Consider the following 19,656-nt stretch of genomic DNA (forward strand, 5'->3'; position numbering starts at 1 on the left):
TCCACCTGGCATCCAGGTTATCCAGGACTGGAGAGGAGGGAAAGGAAGGGGACGAGGGATTTACATTACAATTGTAAACTTGTGCAATTGGCAACTTTGGTGAGCTCGGTAGTTTAGAAAGTGTGATTCAAAACCCTGTAACTGAGTCAATTGCTTGGGGGTTTAGTCCTCAGCACAGCATTGCAAAGTGGTGAATACGCTTCTATGTCCAGTGCAGCTTGCTGTTCCCCTCATCTCTCTCCTACCTCCAGTGAATAGGAGGAGAGGAGATCAGGAAACCAGTATCCAGTCATGGTCACATGTCATGCCAAAGACTTTAGAATGGGCATGGCCTTCACACTCATGCTCAGGCTTACAGTATATCAGGGGCCATTGGTGCCTAACCTGCATTGGAACAACACTGCCATGTAACCTGGCTTAGTTACCCTACTTAGATAATAATTATTAATGAAGGTGCAGTCTCTCTGCATTTAACCACATTATAGCATCTGTCTCTCGCTGTCATAGTTTCAAGTCTCACTGTACCTTTAACCTTTCTCTCTGGTCTGCTCCAGAAATGCCCCTCAGGTCCTAGGCCTCCAGCCATCACCTCTCTCTGGGAAGAGACCCACATCCCACTCCCTTCTGACTGGGGGCTTTAGGCCGCAGTCCCTTTGCATTTCCCTGTGATTATCCCGAGCATGTCTGACAAACATCTACTCTTTAGTTTCTCTCCAAGGACAGTGACAGTGATTTATCAGCAACTCAAACACCTCTTTCAAAGTAGAGTACATTTATTTAAGGACAAAAGCATACAGAGAAAACATATAAACCAATAAAAGATCTAGATGCATATTAAACATACCTGAAGTTGCTTATCAGCTCTCTGGGGGCAATGGCAGAGTCAAGCCTTCCAACCAATCAGTAGGGTTGGATTCAGCCTTGAACCAAAGGTCAGGTCCATTCGCCGCCCCTCCACCCCCCCCCACACACACATAAAAGTCCCTCTCTCTGTTCAAGCTGGCCCTTTTATACCAAAAGCCCTTTCTTTGTGTCCTTGGCTTCTGGTATCTGTTGGAGCCAGTATCTGCAAACCACCACAGGGGCAGGTACTTCTCTGGAGTTGTGTACAATTCTAGGGATTGCAATAATCACCCGCACTGTTTTTAGTTCCTGGAGGAGCTGTAGTAACCCTCCCGCAGGGAGTAGAACACAATCCCTAGCTCAGAACGATACACGGAACATTCATAAATTGAGAACAATATAGTTCCCAAAGGTACCACATGTGGTTGCATTATCTGTCACACATTATTTCCATGTCCACATCAAGCTAATTTTGAAGGGACACCACCTCTTAGTGTTTATTTGAGGCAAATCAAAAAGCATATACTCACACATTTGAATCACTCTGTTCGTGAATATTGCTAAAATATGGCACAATGTACATTTCATATTGACTTGACTAGGAAAGTGGAACATTAGTCTTCAAATAAGGGTATGTCTACACTGCAGTGTAAGCCCAGGGTTCATGGGACTTGAGTCAGCTGAACCCTCGGTTTGAGCGTCTACATTGTATTTTAACCCTATATTAAGACTTTTCTAATCTGTGCTTGAACCTAGGGCTCTGGCATCCACACTGCAATGAACAGTCTCTGAGCCAAAGTAACCATATCCCAGAGTCCTTAGCGCCCTCACATCAAGTACTGTGGCCACTTTAGCCCTAGGACTGTGTTGCACTGTCAGAAAATTTTACTACCAACCCTGCATGTTACCAGGAAGCAGCTCACTTTGCAAAAGGCTTGATCAGTTTACTCTCCATTGCAAACCCAGGAGGCTCTCTGATAGCATGTTTGCAGATGGGTGATCAAAAGAGAAAGTGTTAACGCTGATCTGAGCTGCTGCCGTTTGCAAAATTCTATTTTCAACAGAGAAGGTTGCAGAAAGTTGTCCCTTGGAAATGTGGGATACTTCCAGCTGAGTCCTGGGATCCGAGTCAAGCAGGGCTGTGTCTACCCTGCAAAGCAATCAGGGTTGGACCTGAGCCCTGGCTTAACTCGAGCTCAGACTCTTCAGCCCTGCAGGATCCTGGGTCTGAGCCCTGGGTTAGTAGAATTGCAGTGTCGATACATAAAACACTGACAAAAATATTTCTTACTTTATAAATTTTATTTTTCTATTTTGAAAATATAGTTTTCTTCTACGTATTTTATGGAATACAATCCATGTGGCTTTCTTTCATTTACTTCTTTGTTTATGCACAATCATCATAAATGAGGTGGAATAGTCCCGGAAATAGGATTTGTTAGCTAATTTATCTCAGTACGTGAAGGATAATGGGAGAGACTAGAGAGGCTATAATCTACCTTCGAAGAAAATAGTTTTAAACTTCTCCTCCTAAAATGGTTTGCTTTTGGAGTGCTAACTCCAAAATTAAAACTATTCTTCTGTCAATGGTACTTGTTCTCTCTCACGTCTGCTGCTCTTTCTGCTAGCTTTTTTTCGTAGAACTACTTCTGCTGAATGAACTGGTTAAACTAAGGCTATGTCTACACTGGCATTTTTGTCGCTATAACTTATGTCGCTCAGGGATGTGGAAAAACATCCCTCCAAGTGACATAACTTACACCGAAAGAAGTGCTGGTGTGTACAGTGCTACGTCCACTACCGCCACTCATTGGAGATGGTTAATTATGTCAACGGGAGAGTTCTCGTCTATTGGCATAGCGCAGCTACACGAGCGATCTTACAGTGGTACAGCTGTATCGATACAGCTGTGAAGCTGTAAGCCTGCTAGTGTAGACATGGCCTAAGTGATTTATAAGTGAGACTGAGCTGAGTACAAATGATGAACTTTAAAAACTAAAACATGTCATCTAATTTGTGTGTTTAATTACTGTGCAAAACTGCACACACAACTGTTACACATCACCTTCTGTGATCCTAAACATGCTTTTATTGTGTTCTTATCATTTTAGTACGTGTGTGTAAGTATATAAATATATTTATTATTCTGAAGGTGCTGTCTGACTCCATAGTTAAAGCTGTGTTCATTTTTTCAGATAAACTGAGGGTTAGAGCCTCATGGTATATATATAAAAAAGAACATAACACGCAATATGCTTATTACCATTATTTGCTTATTTTTCAATAATGTAATTTTAAAACCTTAATTTAAAATCTCCTACAGCTGTTATTTTAAATCTACTTCTGCCGAAAGTATTAACGGTTAAAATTGAGTGATTTCTGAGGGGAAGCTGAGAAAAGCTAGACACCAGCCCCACACTTTAAAAAAATGACTTAAATTCATTCAAATTACTGAATGACTGAATGGATTCACCTCAAACTTTCTCAAAAGTGGTGTAATTTAGGTTGTGATTAACATCTATCTGTCATAGAAGCCAACCGGGGAAACATATGCAGCCAAATGCTAATACGTAACATTTTACCCAACAAAGTGTAATACATAGGGCCCTACCAAATTCACAGCCATGAAAAACGCGTCACGGACCGTGAAATCTGGTCTTTTGTGTGCTTATTACAGATTTCACGGAGGAGACCAGGATTCTCAAACTGGGGGTCCTGACCCAAAAGGGAGTTGCAAGGTTATTTTAGGGGTTTGGGATATTGCCACCCTCACCTCTGCACTGCCTTCAAAGCTTGGTGGCCGGAGAGTGGCAGCTGTTGGCCGGGCACCCAGCTCTGAAGGCACCGCCCGCCAGAAACAATGCAGAAGTAAGGGTGGCAATACCATACCATGCCACCCTTGCGTCTCTCTGCTGCCTTCAGAGCTGGGCGGCCAGAGAGTGGCAGCTGCTGACTGAGGGCCCAGCTCTGCAGGCAGTAGTGCAGAAGTAAGGGTGGCAATACCATACCATGCCATTCTTCTGTGCCGCTGCTGCTGGTGGCTCTGCCTTCAGAGCTGGGATCCCAGCCAGCAGCCGCCGCTCTCCAGCTGCCCAGCTCTGAAGGCAGCACCACCGCCAGCAGCAGTGCAGAAGTAAGGGTAGCAGTACCACAACCCCCTCTACAATAATCTTGAGACCCCCCTCCCCATAACTCCTTTTTGGGTTAGGACCCCAACAATACCGTGAAATTTCAGATTTAAATACACCTCTACCCCGATATAACGCGACCTGATATAACACGAATTCAGATATAACGCGGTAAAGCAGTCCTCCGGAGGGGGGCTGCGCAGTCCGGCGGATCAAAGCAAGTTCGACATAGCGTGGTTTCACCTATAACACGGTAAGATTTTTTGGCTCCTGAGGACAGCATTATATCGGGGTAGAGGTGTAGCTGAAATCATGGAATTTATGATTTTAAAAATTCTATGTCTGTGAAATTGACCAAAATGGACCGTGAATTTGGTAGGGCCCTAATACATATACCTTTGTTCCCTGCTCCAGTGGAGCTTAGGAAACTCGACACCTACCTATGAGCTCGCTTCCTAAGGTACACAAAAAGAATGCTCTTATTTGCTGATCTTTCTGTGGTAGCAGAGCTCCTCTTCTGCGCTCTTTAGGACGCACCCAGAAATTGCGTTCCTGTCCTGCACACAGGAGGAGGTCTGTAACTGCAGGACTCCCAAATAAGTTTTCGATCTGCAAACTCCCTTCTTTTTTTAAAAGAAGAAAACAAGGAACAGTAGGGCGTAGTCTGAGAATCTAGACAGGTGAAACCTAAAAACAACTTCCCACCACTGCCCCCTGCACCCCCCAAAAAAGAAACACAGACACTCACTCTCCCCAATCTGGGATTTCAGGGTTATGAATTTTTTTAAAGGATTCTTTTCCACACAAAACTGAAAAGCCCCATGTAGGTGGGTAATTCCCATATGTGGTTTAAACCCTAAAACACACATAAAAGACCCCAAAACCAGCTAACCAAAAAACAGAAGTATCTACAAGTATCTCTCAAGCCCTCTGTCCTAACTTCTAAATAACCATCTCATGGTTCTAAGCTTTAACAAGGTTCATTTCTACACTTTACTAGACTTAGTTGCATCTAATTTCTGCCTGTATGGCTGTGCCTCTTAGTCAATGCTGAAAATCTTTGTTGGGCTTTAACTAAAAACAACCATTGTCTGTCTTGACAATAGCTTTCCAAGGATCACCAGTAGGTAGGGAGACCCCCCTCCCACGGTCACTATAAATCCTGTACACTCCATCACACCATTAAAGTTCAGCTAGCATAGGAAACTTTATACACATCAAGTTTTCTATGGCTCCAAGCTCGTAGGAGTTCAACCAGAAAACATTGTGCAAAACTGTCTATTACACCAGGTTCTCTCCTGTTGTGTATCTTCTAAGGCGTGCAGGAGGAGCACAAGAGAAGCAGCTCATCATTGTAGTATGGATGAGTGAGTAATTTTTGAGACTGGACTGGTAAACATTACCTTCACAAGGCTGTAATAAATTCATTCTGATACACTAATGAGACTTTTCACTTAAAATATATCCAGTGATATAAGCCAGCTATTTATCTCTAGAAAAAATATTAATATTTATAGTGTTCAGGTAAGCAACAACAATTGATAGGAAATGCAATTAAACTGGATACCCACACAACTCAACTGTGTTTAACCTTTTGTTTTCAATCACCTTAAAAGTGCAAGTGACCAATGTATTTGCATAGCCTGAAATTTGTGTATAATTTTCTTTAAGGAGTGAGGAATATATATTTCATAAAATAAAGATGTTTTATTCTGTAAAGATTTGGGGTTCTTTTAAGCATTCAAATACTAAATACTTTAGAAGCCTTTAAGATTCCCGAGATCTGAATTTTTTTTAGAAAGTGACACCGTTATTGTTCAGCAGGCAGCCAGCTCACTCCTAGCTGCCTTTCTATTCCTGGTTCTGTGGTTCTAGACTAAACTAGAAAAAAACAGGTGAGTGATTTTTAAATCAGTATTTTAAATCCTTACATTGTTTCCTCCAGTTCAATACCTGTTTTCAGGGTAGATAAAAATTGATGATTTTTAAAAGCTGTTTTTAAAAAAAACAGATCTTTTATTTCAAAAAGATTTTTTTGATTTTGCTAAGTTTTTCTTTTGAAAAATCAACCTGTTTAAAATGAAATATGAATGTAATACAAAATATATTAAAGCCTAAATTTACTATAATCTCTTAAAACATTTAAATAGAAAGTAAATACAGGTTTCAGAGTAGCAGCCGTGTTAGTCTGTATCCGCAAAAAGAACAGGAGTACTTGTGGCACCTTAGAGACTAACAAATTTATTAGAGCATAAGCTTTCGTGGACTACAGCCCACACTGAATCCATGAGTCTCTTTCAAAAACTTGGCAGTAATGGCTGCTCTTTTATATAATCATGAGCAAAAAGTTAATTATCTAGTAAATAAGCAATATATCAGTCATCATTTTCTAACATACAAAAAATGTAAAATTAATAAAATTTGAAAGTATAAAGCTATATAATTGCTTAAATAAATGTATATAGTTATGGTGTAGCCTCCTAGGTAGCAAAATGATGTATCAAATCGAATGTAAAGGCTCTATTTAAATTATGTTGATTTACAACTAATGGTTATATCAACCAATGAGAATGCATCTTTCTTTAGAAAATAACTGAAGTAGAAATGGAAAAGTTGATTAAAATCAATTATTTAATTTGAGCTTTCCACTTAGCAATTTAAATCACCTTGATTTAAATCAATCCACCCTGTCTGTTTTGATGAAAATAGGAACTAGAAAGCAACAGGTGAGAATCCAGCCACTTGCCATTTTTAGCAGCTGGATGCTTTCACAGATTTTTTTGGAACTGGGTGCCTGGTTGTAAAATATACGCTTTTAAAAAAATGTTACTTTATTTTGTTTTACCAACCTGGCCAACATTTCTGCAAAAATAGAAATGGAAAGCAGCCAGCAGCAGACAAAAAGGAAAAAAGGATAAGGCTACTCATTAATACTGCAGTTCCCTAAAATGGGACTTCTTCACATTGAGACCTGTGAGATACCCCCCACAGGTTCTGCTGAGCTTCAGGAACCTTCTAGAAAAGCAGTGACTGGCCGACTAAAATGAGTTCTCTTGAACCTCAGTGTAGTCCCCAGACATTTCAAATAAAGCAGAGGGTGAAAGGAGGTGGATGAGGATAGGAGCAGTGAGGTGGCAAGGATACAGAAATAGAAGCAATCTTGTTGGCATCATTTTCACATATTTCCACCATTTTGGTTCATGTCTAAATTTATTTGGTATTGGGGGGTGCCATAAAAATTCTGAATCTGATATTGCAGATTTTATAACATTTGTATCTGTAACATTTGTAACACTGCACCAGTCATCTTGAATTCTCAGGATACAAAGTTTTGGAAAACTATTTCCTTTCAGAATGGATGATTACTAGTTTATGAATCATGTAGAGAGCTAATAACGGGTAACTGTACATTTAAAAAAAGAACATATGTGTGTGTGTCAGCAGAATTCCAAATCAGAAATTTAAAAAACTATTGAGAGAAAAGAAAACCCATCCAATAAAATATTTTCTGTCTAATCAAATATTATATAATTCTAAATTTTTTTACCTTCCCTTTCTTGTTGCAGACACAGATTCAGTTCTTGTATTGTAGCCTTATCCATAGATCTACGTACTTTCATCTGATCTAATTCTTCTTCAAGATTCAATCTACAAAATAGCATAGGCAAATAAGAAGGAACAGAAAAACAGCCAAACACATCCTAATAAAATATGAAACAAAATTAAATGAAAAACATATCAAAATAAATATTACTGGCAAGGGAACATATATGATCTAAATACAGTTGCTATTGTTTTAGAATGTAGATACTTTCATACCTGCTACTGTAAGTAAAAACTGATATAACACAATTGCCAGTAAATTCACAAAACTCAGATATAGATTTTGTAACTATACTTACATTAGTGGTTTCAGCTCCTCCCCTCTACGTACATACATTCATATGGGGACCACATTTTCATTTATGCTGAAACCCGTTTATGACACTTTGACAAAGTAAAGGGGCGTTAGCATCAATTAAAATTGGGCCCATCTATGTATATAGGCACATCTATGCACACACACAGGGTATGAAGAGGAGGTGCAGAATACTAGGAAGTTTTTAAAGGGGGAGTGCAGCAAATGGGCGTGGCATGAAAGAGTTTCAAGGATTGGCAAAATACAACTAAAAATGAATAAGAGAGGACTGAAGGGGATAGAGAAAGGCAGAGTTTATGCTTGATAAATTTTAAAGTCCCTATCTAGCATAGCGTTTAGGCACATGTGCAGTCTCATTGAAACTAATGAAATTACTCATGTGCTTAAAGTTAAATATGCCGAGATGCTTTCATCAGGACCTGCATGCTTAATTAGTGAAAGAAGGGAATGAAGTAGATGTAAAACTATTTCTATACAAATATTATATATAAACATTATATATAATGTAAAAAGCATTCAGAAGATGTATTCAAGGATCGCTCCCACCAGGGCCGGCTCCAGGCACCAGCCCACCAAGCTTGTGCTTGGGGCGGCACCTGGAGGGGGGCGGCGCAGTGCTCCGGCTCCGGCCACCGGGGAGAGCGGGGCCCCGGCCGGGGCTCGCCGCCCTCCCCCCGGCACTCTGGCCGCCGGGGAGAGCGGAGTCCCGGCCGGGGCTCGCCGTCCTCCCCCCGGCACTCTGGCCGCCGGGGAGAGCGGAGTCCTGGCCGGGGCTCGCCGTCCTCCCCCCGGCACTCTGGCCGCCGGGAGAGCGGAGCCCCGGCCGGGGCTCGCCGCCCTCCCCCCGGCACTCTGGCCGCCGGGGAGAGCGGAGCCCCAGCTGGGGCTCGTTGCCCTCCCCCCGGGGCTCCGGCCGCCCTCCCCTGCCGCGCCTGGGGGGGGGGCGGCCGGAGGCTTTTTTGCCTGGGGCGGCAAAAAAGCCAGAGCTGGCCCTGGCTCCCACACTGGCAAGGGAATGGTTTAGATGAAATAACAGGCCTTTTCCAGGTCTAGTGTCCATGATTATATTGTTCATACACTTACTCAGGGCCAAAAGTGTTGGGAGGCACAAATCATATCTCTATTCAGTTGGCATAGAACAGATTTCTAAATGTGTAAATTATCTGAAGATACAGACTGTTGTCATAATCATTTCTGCTTAGCCTTATCTCCTGGAAAAGACTGAATAAATACAATATTCCCCTACTAGAATGTCACATTTTCAAACTTTTCTATTTTTGTAGTGATCGATTTTATGGCAAATGGCAGAAATAATAGAAAAAACAACTGATGGATAGTCTTTACATCCCTGGTATACAATACGCTCTGTATTGAATATCAGAAAATGAGAATGACATGGAAGCAAATACAGTTAATAGTGTATCTTTTTATCATGACTGTTTGCAGACAAATGCCTTTCCAACATCATTTATGAGGCCGTTAGCTATACAGCGTAGATAGGAATCATTGCCATGGGAAGAACAAGACTTAAAATGAAGCAGCTCCCTTGGTCTCTATACCAATTGTTCCAAAACTATCTTGATAACTTAGTAGTAGAAAATTGTTGTTGCAAAATCTAACAATATTTCCTGACCTGAAGTCTATTAAAGAGCTGTACACAAATGCTTTTTAACGTTTGCAAATGTAATATGCAAGCACAACTATATCCTGGTTATTCTCCTCCTCCTCCCTCTGTTAAAAATGCTAATAAGTAGAGCTCTAAAGAAGTGTTCATATATTATTTTCCAAAGGTTCTCAATGCAGGATCTTCTGTCAAACTACCCCCCACTGGTCCCCTTTTCAAGGCTCCATGTCATAGCAACCGTACTCCAGTGAAGTCTGGATAGGATTTTCTTCAAAGCCCATCCACATTCATTCTAGATTGACTAAAGTGATTCTAGTGACATGAGGCACTTCCTCCCCTCATCCAGAGATGACTGTACTGCCTCTGCAATCCTTTCACTCCAGGGATCAAAAATAAGCTGTGGGATAATGCAGAATACTAATCTACTGTAACCACAGAGAAAGGAAGGCAGCCTCAAAGCTTAGATACTGTGAATAAGAGATCCCAGTGTTATTTTGGAAGAGAAGCCAATACAATGCTGTGGCTATCAGACAAGTATAAACATAAAAATATTGGATTGTTTGATATATTTTCAATTAAGAAATCAAACCCTGGAATACAGAACCATATTGGGTTTTGCTACTACCTCAAAGGCAGTTGTGTGTGTGTGGAAATCTTCTGTTTCACTGAACAAGTGGTGAGCAAACGGCAGGGTGTTTATAGACTCTCAGAAGATCCACAACACTAACAGAAGCTGAGAGGCTTCCCCTTTGAAGAGTCTTCAATAGTGGGAAGGAAGTCTCTCTGAAGAATTTTTCTGCACTAATGCCACCTGATTGTAGCTTGAAATGTGGAAGAAGAGCTCTTAACATCAGCATATGCCTCCTTCAGCTTCCAGCCACCAGCATCAGCAGCAAAAAAATTGTCAAAGCTGAACATATTCCAAAAGAACTGTTGGTTTTGAATATGACACAAATTTTAGGCCCATTCTTATTGTGGCAATAAAATCATGGCTTCCACAAGTTTAGGATCTTTCCACCAATTTTGCTATATTTCTGCAATATTCCACAAATTCTAAGCTTTAATTAAATGAAAACAGAAGACCAACCCAGTAAATTTCTAACTTTTCTCCTTTGATGACAATACCAATCCTCCTTCTAATGTCACACCAGACTGAACAACTGAAGGAAAAAGAGATGCCACTTTTACACTGTTGATCATCAGTATCCCCTCACCTGTCAGTCAATGGTAAGAACTGCAGCTCAAGTTATATCCTTGTATGGCGTCACTATATAAGCTATCTTATCATATTGCTATAGACATTAAGAAACATCAGAACCTGATAGTATTAATATTAAAAAGGGCAAAAGAAAAATTACTTTAAAAACTTTGCGATAGAAGTAGTAAAAGGGAATTTGGTTTTTGACTTTTCAGCTCAGCTTTAAGCTTCTCATGACAACGTTAACTTGGCCATGTTGCACATATGTACTATTTTCCAGTCTTCTTTTCTACGTTTCTGTTTCAGTTGTTAAATATATGCCATCCCAGAAAATATACAGGATGCTCAATATTGCAGAGTTAACATTGCTCTAGGAACCCTAACTTCTCCCAGTTCCTACCTTTTTTATTTAAATTGCACAGCTTTAACACACTGTATTTAATATTCTTATTCTTATTTATTATTTTACCTTGTGGTGGCACCCAAAGGTTTTAACTATACCTGACTGAAGCGGAAGGAAGAGAAGGTTACAGATGAAATTGGAGATACTATTACATGCAAAGGAAGGAGCATAAAAGAAGGCACAAAGGTGGCTGCTAAGAGGAGCATAGAAGTGATGCAAGGACATGAAAAGCAATGCAAAATGGATGGTGGGTGGGGGATAAGCTGGTAAAAAGAAAAGATCAGATAAATAGGGAGGGACGAGCTGTGAGAAGTCCTGCAGGAGAGCACGTGAAGTTTGAACTTGAAATGGCAGAAAAGGTGGAGCCAGTGGAGGTCTTCAAGGAGCAGAGTGCCATAGAAGATCAGGCAAGAAAGATGATCGGGTTTTAAATACATTACTAGAGGTGGCAAAGCAGTTATCGGGTAGGCTGGAGAGGTTTCTGTGATCCAGATGAGAAATGTGGACCTGAAAAAGGGTTTTCACTGTGTGGTTAGAAAGAGCTTGGATCTTAGAAAAGTTATAGAGGAAGAAATGGCTAGATTGGACATAGCTGGGATGTGCAGCTCAAAGGGAAAGGGAGGAGTCAAAGATGACTCCCAGGTTATGGGCCGGGAGTAAATTCACATATATTTGTAGCTACTGTTCTCCTAAAACAGTTAAGGTTGCTGCTACATTTTAAAGTCACAGTTATATTTGTGTTATGTAGTGTATACCATTACTCAACATGGTTTTAAACTTTAAACCTCCAGGTCAAAGACTATTACAACACACAAAAATTGTATGGGTTCTGTGCTAACGAATATTAAATACTGTAAACTATTTTAACAAAATTATACAGTACTGTAGATTGACATACTGAGTAGATAAAATATGTAAGGGCATTCAAGTTTCAAAAATCTGCAGATATTATCCTAACCACAGATAAATTAACTGAAATAAATAGGCAAAGGAGAACTGAATATAAATTATATTTTTAATTAAAAAAAAAATAATACAAAACTGCATAGTACAGTCTCTGAGGGTATGCATAAAATATCTTGTCTCTGTATCCATGATAGACCTTAGGCAAAGGAGATTCATTACTAGTAATAGCCATTAGTAACCTAGATGAAAAGAAAATAAGTAACCATTCTGCTAAACTTTGTTAAATTTCATTAAATTCAAAGTCCACAATCATATCTCTAATGATAATACTCAGCAGGTGAACCATTTTAAAAGCTGTGATATGCTGGAGCTAATTAATAATTGCTCGGACTATAGCTACATGTGATCTTCACATGGACAAGGTTCTATCAGTTTTTGTTTACCTGAATGCAATATAAACAGGTTTTGAAATGTGCCAAAATTTTGGTTTCTGCTGGGATCACAGACCTATTTATTAGTTATTTTAATTTCCTTTTACCCTATTACAGTTTTATGCTAAAACATTCTTTGGAAAGAAAATATGCTGTTAATTATGTTCCACCCAGGATGGATGCCTCACTCACAAATTCAAGAACATTGAAAAATGCCCTCAAATATTTAACACAAACACATCAGAACAGAACAGAATTTAGTTTTATAAAACAATTTCATATGTGAAGTATCTCTCAAAGCTCTTTTTAAAGCAATTAGTATTGCCATGGTTGTGTGTACACAACCTTGGTAAGCAGGATGCTGCTAAGCACAACCATCACGGTACTTGAAACTACCATGGGGCCCAATCCAACTCCCACCAAAATCAATTGAAAGATTCACACTAAAGTCAATGGGAGTTAGACTGGGCCCTTCCAGAGAGAACGACTGTTATCCAAGATGCCTGGATTGTATCATGATTTTTTAAAAATAATGTTCAGTTGATTCTGTAAAGTAAAGCTGACAGTTACATTTACATACATCCAATAGTGATGGGCAAATCGCATACATACGTTTGTCCAACAGCTTGCATATCAAGCCTATTAGGTAAGTTAAACATTTCCATGAATCAGAGAATATAATGTATGACTAGCTGATTTTCATAACAAAACAGGGTTAGAAAAAGATTTCCAACTGCCACAGGGGCATTCCAACCAGTGTCTGGTTTTAAGACTCTCACTCAGCTTCTTTAGCAGGTATTTTACAGTTAATTCTAATAAAGACTTCCCTCAATGCCAGTCCCTCCACCCCCCTCAAATTTAGAGTTATTTCTACTCCTCTCCAACGAGGGAAGGAAAGAATTGCCTTCTTCAGTACCAAAAAGCAAAATCACCTCTCTTTAAGTGTTATCAAAACTTTTAGCTTCTCACTATGCCCAGTTAAAGATAAATTTGCGGTATTTAAAAAATTTAAAATTTTGGATGCAAAGAATATCAGAACAAAACAATACAAGGAATACTGTTCTGATTGGACAGGACTCAAGGATGTGGCTGTATGAAGAGTTGAATCATTCTGGGGCCCTTGTAGCATAATTCAAGTCTAAAGTGCCTCAGTGTATACAAAACCTTAAATATGATTAATAATATTAACAACATTATTAAGGAATTTTACTTGCTAGTTATACTAAGACAGACCAGAAGTGAGACTTGACTTTTGAATCCAATGGGCCAGAAGATCTACAGCGTAAAGCTGAATGTATGTCTGTCAGAAATGTATGTCTATTGTAAACGTTCAGCAGAAAACGTCTTCATTTTTCTTTCTTTGTTTATCAGGGCGGGAAACATTGAGCTCCATTTAGTCATGCGGAATTGCTGCTCCATGTGGCCACAACTTTTGTCACCTACAATGGATTCCAGTGGGCATGCATGAGTATCAGTGGGTGCTAATTTTGCAATTGTCTCACTTATCATTGTTCTCCTAAACCACTGAAGATGACCCAGGACATTCATTCCCTCTCTGCTTTCTCATGTTTTGGTGCAATAACTCCCCAATTCTCCATAATTGATTAAGGCACAGGAACCCGAGAAAACAGTGCTACGTCTTGTCCCCAAAAATTTCACTCTTTAGCTGAATTATTATTTGTAAAAAAATACAACAAAACAAAACAAAAACAAACAAAAAAAGACACACACCCCAGCACCACAATTACAATAATAGCAAAAACCCTCTAGTCACCATTGTCTAGGTAAGGTGGCACAACACTTTCAAATGATTCAAAAGACGATGATCTAAAGCATTAATACAAAATCCTTTTGGACCAGGAAACCTCAGCATAGCATTTGACCAATGTGTGAGCTTAGTCAGTTTTGAGATGACAAGCATCATAGCATAAATCAGAGCCACCAGCACATAATCACTTCAGAAAAGAGCCACCAATCATAGATATAATTACTATGATCCACCACCTTGAATTATAGCTTTTGTTTTTAAAAACCCATCTTCACATTTTGCTTTGATCTCTTGCAGGTGACAGTCACTATAGGCCTAGGAGAAGCATCAGCTTTCAGTTCTGTAGTCCTGGAGAGCTTTGAGTGAAAGTTACTTTTTAAAATGGCACCACTGATGCAGAGATAATCAACATACAAACATTCACTCAAGTTTCTGAATATACCCACCTATATGTTTATACTTATAGTACTTCTTTTTTAACTTCTGCACAAATGCTCATCTTCTAGGCAGCTTTGTAACCCTACCTAGGGTTTTTTCAGAAATAGTCAGGATGTAGTCTATAAGTCAGCCTGGTGTCCCTCAAAAGTTTTCATTTCATCCCTGAAAAGGCATCCCCAAACACTTTCTGGCTAAATCCTACCAGTTTTACTCACACTGAAGATTAGTTTACTGTGCAGGTATTATTTATTACTTCTCAATTTAAAAACACAGCTTCAGGAGTTCTCTGGGCACTTATTCCCTAAAATTAAAAATTTCATTACAAACACAAGGACTGCCACTAAACATACCTGTCTCACTCAGCCCATCCCCTCTTCCACAGCTTTAACAAAGAGGAGAAAAATATGGGTTTTGCAGCATGCCTGGAAAGTTAACAAATATGGGTTCTGGTGTCTCCCTTCCAGAGAACTCCCTGCCAGCAGGTCCCCCTCTTTTATATTGAGAGCAATCCAGCTTTAGCACCTCTGCTGTTTTCAACTATGGTAATGTATCATGGGGGAAGAGAAATGGGCTCCCATGTAATTAGCTCCCAAACCATTTAAGACGTTATAGGTTAAAACTGACACACTGAATTCCAACCTGAAGCTTATTGGAAGTAGTTCCACTGAAACAAATGGGACTTCTCAAAGAGCATGGTACAATTCAAATTAGCGAGGGTGGCAGAATCTGATCATAATCGTCTTGTAGCGCCATCTATGTGATACAAATGTTTTCTTAACTATTTTGAGAACAAAGTTAAAACTTGGGGAGGCTTTAAAATACACTCCACATACCTATTTCTTAGGTTTTGGTTTCATTTACAAAGAAACTAATCACAAATTCCAGCTCAAACCTTCTACCCAGGCTTGATTCTTCTTAGCATTTTCCCCAAGGGCTTAGAACCTAGATTTTATATGCTCAGAAAGTCACTTCCATCTCCCTTATAGCCAAAGTGAAGTTAATGAGTCCCGTCTAGTGCAATGAGTCAGCAGGAATCCATCAGCAGTTCCCTACAGGCTTGCAACACCTGCTAACAAGGTAGATCAACAGTGGAGCCCTGCCACTATACTATATTCTGCAGACAAATATCCTGCATGCAATATCAACACATTTTGATTACTATCAATAACTGGATGAAAGTCATCCTTTTTGTTCCAACATAAGTCATAAGGGCACTAAGAGGGGTTAGGAAACACAACACATGTCGCTGCATATACCTTTTCTTCATTTATTTCTTCCAACTGGGCCACAGCATTGGTTAGCAACTTTGAAACCAAACAATATTAATTCTATCTACACTAATAATTTATGTTGGACGTTGTGTTCATTTGCAAAGGTACTGATCTTGACCCACAAGGATAGTTTCAATGGTTTCCACTGTCATACACCATTCTGAGTTTTCCTTTACAGTGGTGTAAAACTCTTGGTGACAATCTCTTTCATTAGGTTATTTTCCAAATACCCAAATACTTAATTCTTTCAGGGCATTATAAGAGGTAACACGGGAAAGAGCTATAGCACCAGTTTTCCAACTGATTTATTCCTGGCTTGTTCTAACTAATAGCTGTAAATTAGCACTAAATCATCTACAACATACAGTTGTTTACTTATCAAATTAAAAGGATACATAGGTGCTCCTACCACCTGCATATAACCAGAGCTTGGGCATAACATGCCTTATTGAAAGAACAAAATTTTGTAATACTCATCATTTTTAATAGTCTGTGGTTATAAAGATACCATATGGAGCCCCCACACCGCTCCAAACAAAAGATATGCACTTGTATTAAAAAAAAAAAAAAGATCATTTCAAAATAACTACATAAACCCCAGCCAGAGCTTCAAGGGCTCTGTCCCTCAGGACTTGACTGTTCCATATGCTAACTCTTACTGTCAGAGAACTACCACCACACCTCCAGCAGGGTAAAGTCTAACAAGCAAGACCTGCCCCAGTGAGACAGCACACATTTACCTGCAGCTCCTGGCAGAATTCCAGCATCAAATAACAGGGTGGGACAAGAAGAAACTCCTTACACTCTCTTACACACCAATAAAAAAGTGGTGAGTGCAAGAATCTCTGGTGTGCAAGGCTAAAACCATCCAACCAAAGGATGTTATTTTCCACCATTGCCCTTGGATTAGTGTACAGTCTTTTTTATTTTATGTTTTTAGGAAATAAAACTTACTGAATCCTCCTTTTTCCATAGCTGGACAGGTACAACTGTTCTATCTGGTCTAACCGTTTTTTCAGTGTCCAATCCAGCAAACTAATTCAATTCAGAAGTTTGTGTACAGGCATTCTTTGAAAGACTCTAAAATTATTGACCTTCGGGGCACAATACAAAGCCTATCCATTTTCCCAGGTGTTTGGCCAGGGGGATGGCAAGAGAATTGGGGTTCTATGGCATGACGGGGTACTCATTTGCACTGTTGATTTGACTCATTTATTTTTATTATGGAGGTGAGCTTTCTGTATTTTTAGATATTTTAAGTTTGTTATGATTGTGATCTTTATAATTGACCTCAGGGTGTCTCAAACTGTTAGGGAGAAACATTCTTATTAGAAATGAAATGAAATAGATAAAAATAAATAGTGTCAACCAGGAACCTTTTGTGAATGAAGTTCACTTGATTTGGCTGTATTAGGTATAGTATGTCAGACATGAACTGACTAGATAGTAACTTCAGGAAGGAGTATCTTGCCAAGAGAATGCCAATTCTTTCCCCAAGGATTGCACCCTTAAGGCTGCAGTAGATGACTCCTTGGAGCACTTTTCAAACACTACATCCCTTGGTACGAACAAATCCAGTGGTAGCACTTGGAGAAGGTGTTGACAGAGCTCAGATGGCTGCCTAGCTGAATTCAATCAGGAAGGCTTCTCCTCTCTCAACCTCAGAAGTGGCCATGACTCAAAGGAAATTAGCCTTAAATTTGATTGGGCAAGGAAGAACTGCCAAGCTGCAAGGTAAGCCAAATGCAGGAAAAGGTCAGTGCAGGAAAGGATGGCTAAAGAGGATTTTTAATCTCTTAGTGGGGACCTTATTAGAGAATGAAGAGGGAATGGGACTTTCTAAGCTGCTGCATCCAGAACAAGTAGGCCTTCAGTGCCCTCTGGATGTGAAAAGTGTGCCAGAGAATTTCCATCCACACAGAGATCTTAGGTCAGATGGTGGGGGAGGGGAGCATCCTAATTAAGACTTGTTATAAGGAAGACAGGACAAAGTAAAAAGCACTACCTTTTTTCATAAAACTAGAGTAGGAGGTGTAACAATCTTGGGGTTTACTAAATAAACTAGCGAATGAGAAAGGAATAAAACTTTAATAAAACAAACTGGAGAACATCTCTGGTGAACTGCCGCACACAGTCATGCAATGTTCCCAACCCCTGCCTACAGAGCACATCTCCAAATTCCCACATTCACAACACTATGCCTTATGAGGGAGTGTCTCCAAATCACAATCTTTCATAAACATCTCTCTGCAGGAGGATTGCAGACCAATGTTGCAAGCTGTTTGGGGAAGCAACTACTACTACCTGTCAATGAGTCTTCTGATAGGGGAAAACTCTACTCTGTTGCACTAGGGTACAGCAGGACTAATTCCACTCATTTCAATGGGCTAGGTACAACAGAGAAAAATTTCACCCTTAAAAATCTTTAAACAAGTGTCACAAAATAGGATGGGCAGGGTTGACACATCAATATGCTTGTATTGAATTTTTCTTGTACCAAAAAGTTATTAGGGCCTGATCTAGGCCTGAATCTGATCTGACTTTTCAAGAATCAAATAGTATTTTGACAAAAAAAAAAATTGCTTTGTTCCTACAATGGTATGATTCGGGAATATCTGCCTGCAAATAGTGTGTCTGTATATGTGTGTGTCAACTAACAGCCTTGGGAGGTAAGAGCAAACCTTGGAGCAGGTGTTTGATTTAGACTGTGTGAGAGAGCAAAAGACATACATATGTTTGGGAATAGTGCTAACAAAAGAAAGAGTAAAGCAAAAAGTACCAGCAATACTTACATTTTGGGCACTTTCAAACTATCCAGGATGATTTACTGGAATTCATTTACAGGAAGAAGATTTTAAACCTACAGAGTTTACACAAAAAATTGCAGTCCTACTTGGCCGAGGAAATCTGGTATTTAACTATACAGATGCTCTAATCTGTCAATCTTCATTTCTTAGATTCATGATCTAGAAACATATGTCTATCATTCTTATTTCCAGACCCATTCACTTATTGATGGATAAAAATAGCAGGAAGTGATATCTACTGGTGCTAAGTAAAGCCTGTCTGATTTATAACGTCTATCCAGCAGAGAGCGATGACAAAAATTGCCTCTCTCGCCCCTTCCCCGCCCCACTATCTAGTCACACAATGAACAAAGAGAATAGTCCTATGGTTGTCAATAGTTAGTTGTGTGTGTTAAATTTTGTATTAATAGTTGCTGGAAAACCAAAGACGTGCCAACAATTAAGGATTCAAATAGCATAAACATATAGCATAAATTGAAGCTTACAAAAGGATGACAGAGGATGGAATTTGATGCCTAGAATTCTATCTGGTAACCAATCTTCTTTCTTTCCTCATCCGCCTATGCCCCCACCTAGTCATGATGTAAGGGGTGCCAGACCAAATTTGAGAGAGCGGCATTGTGCGAAAATGTGGTGAGTACAGAAGATTGCAGTTCCTGCAAGAAAATCGCAGCCCATGATTTTCTTACAGCCTTAATTATATGTTTATTCTTTTAATTTATACCATTTTCCCTTTCTTAGTATACTTGAATTTATATATCAAAAAGTGTCTAAACAGTGGGGGGGGGGGGGCAGGAAGGGGGAGACAGAGAGAGAGAAGATAATCCAACCTGAAACTATATTCCCTTTAGGTGGAGGACAGAGTGTAGAGTTCAAGGCAGGGGAACAGGTGCTAGAGGCATTTACTTGCCCACAAACCC

The 19,656-nt window shown here is 39.7% G+C and overlaps 1 protein-coding gene across 8 annotated transcripts in view; it reads right to left on the reverse strand.

Moving 5' to 3' along the window:
• The window catches only part of CNTLN (centlein), a 275,372-nt gene that overhangs the window by 92,926 nt on the left and 162,790 nt on the right, over nt 1–19,656 (reverse strand). For all 8 annotated transcript variants that reach the window (XR_010588654.1, XM_065549483.1, XM_065549484.1 and 5 more), the window contains one exon: nt 7,519–7,619. Coding sequence is in view for 7 of the 8 variants with exons in the window: in XM_065549483.1 (XP_065405555.1) it covers nt 7,519–7,619 (101 nt within the window). In the remaining variant the exon portion in view is untranslated. The remainder of the gene's footprint in view (nt 1–7,518; nt 7,620–19,656) is intronic.

Source organism: Chrysemys picta, chromosome 6 (genome assembly GCF_011386835.1).
Source record: "Chrysemys picta bellii isolate R12L10 chromosome 6, ASM1138683v2, whole genome shotgun sequence".
In the NCBI taxonomy this organism is placed as follows: Eukaryota; Metazoa; Chordata; order Testudines; family Emydidae; genus Chrysemys; species Chrysemys picta.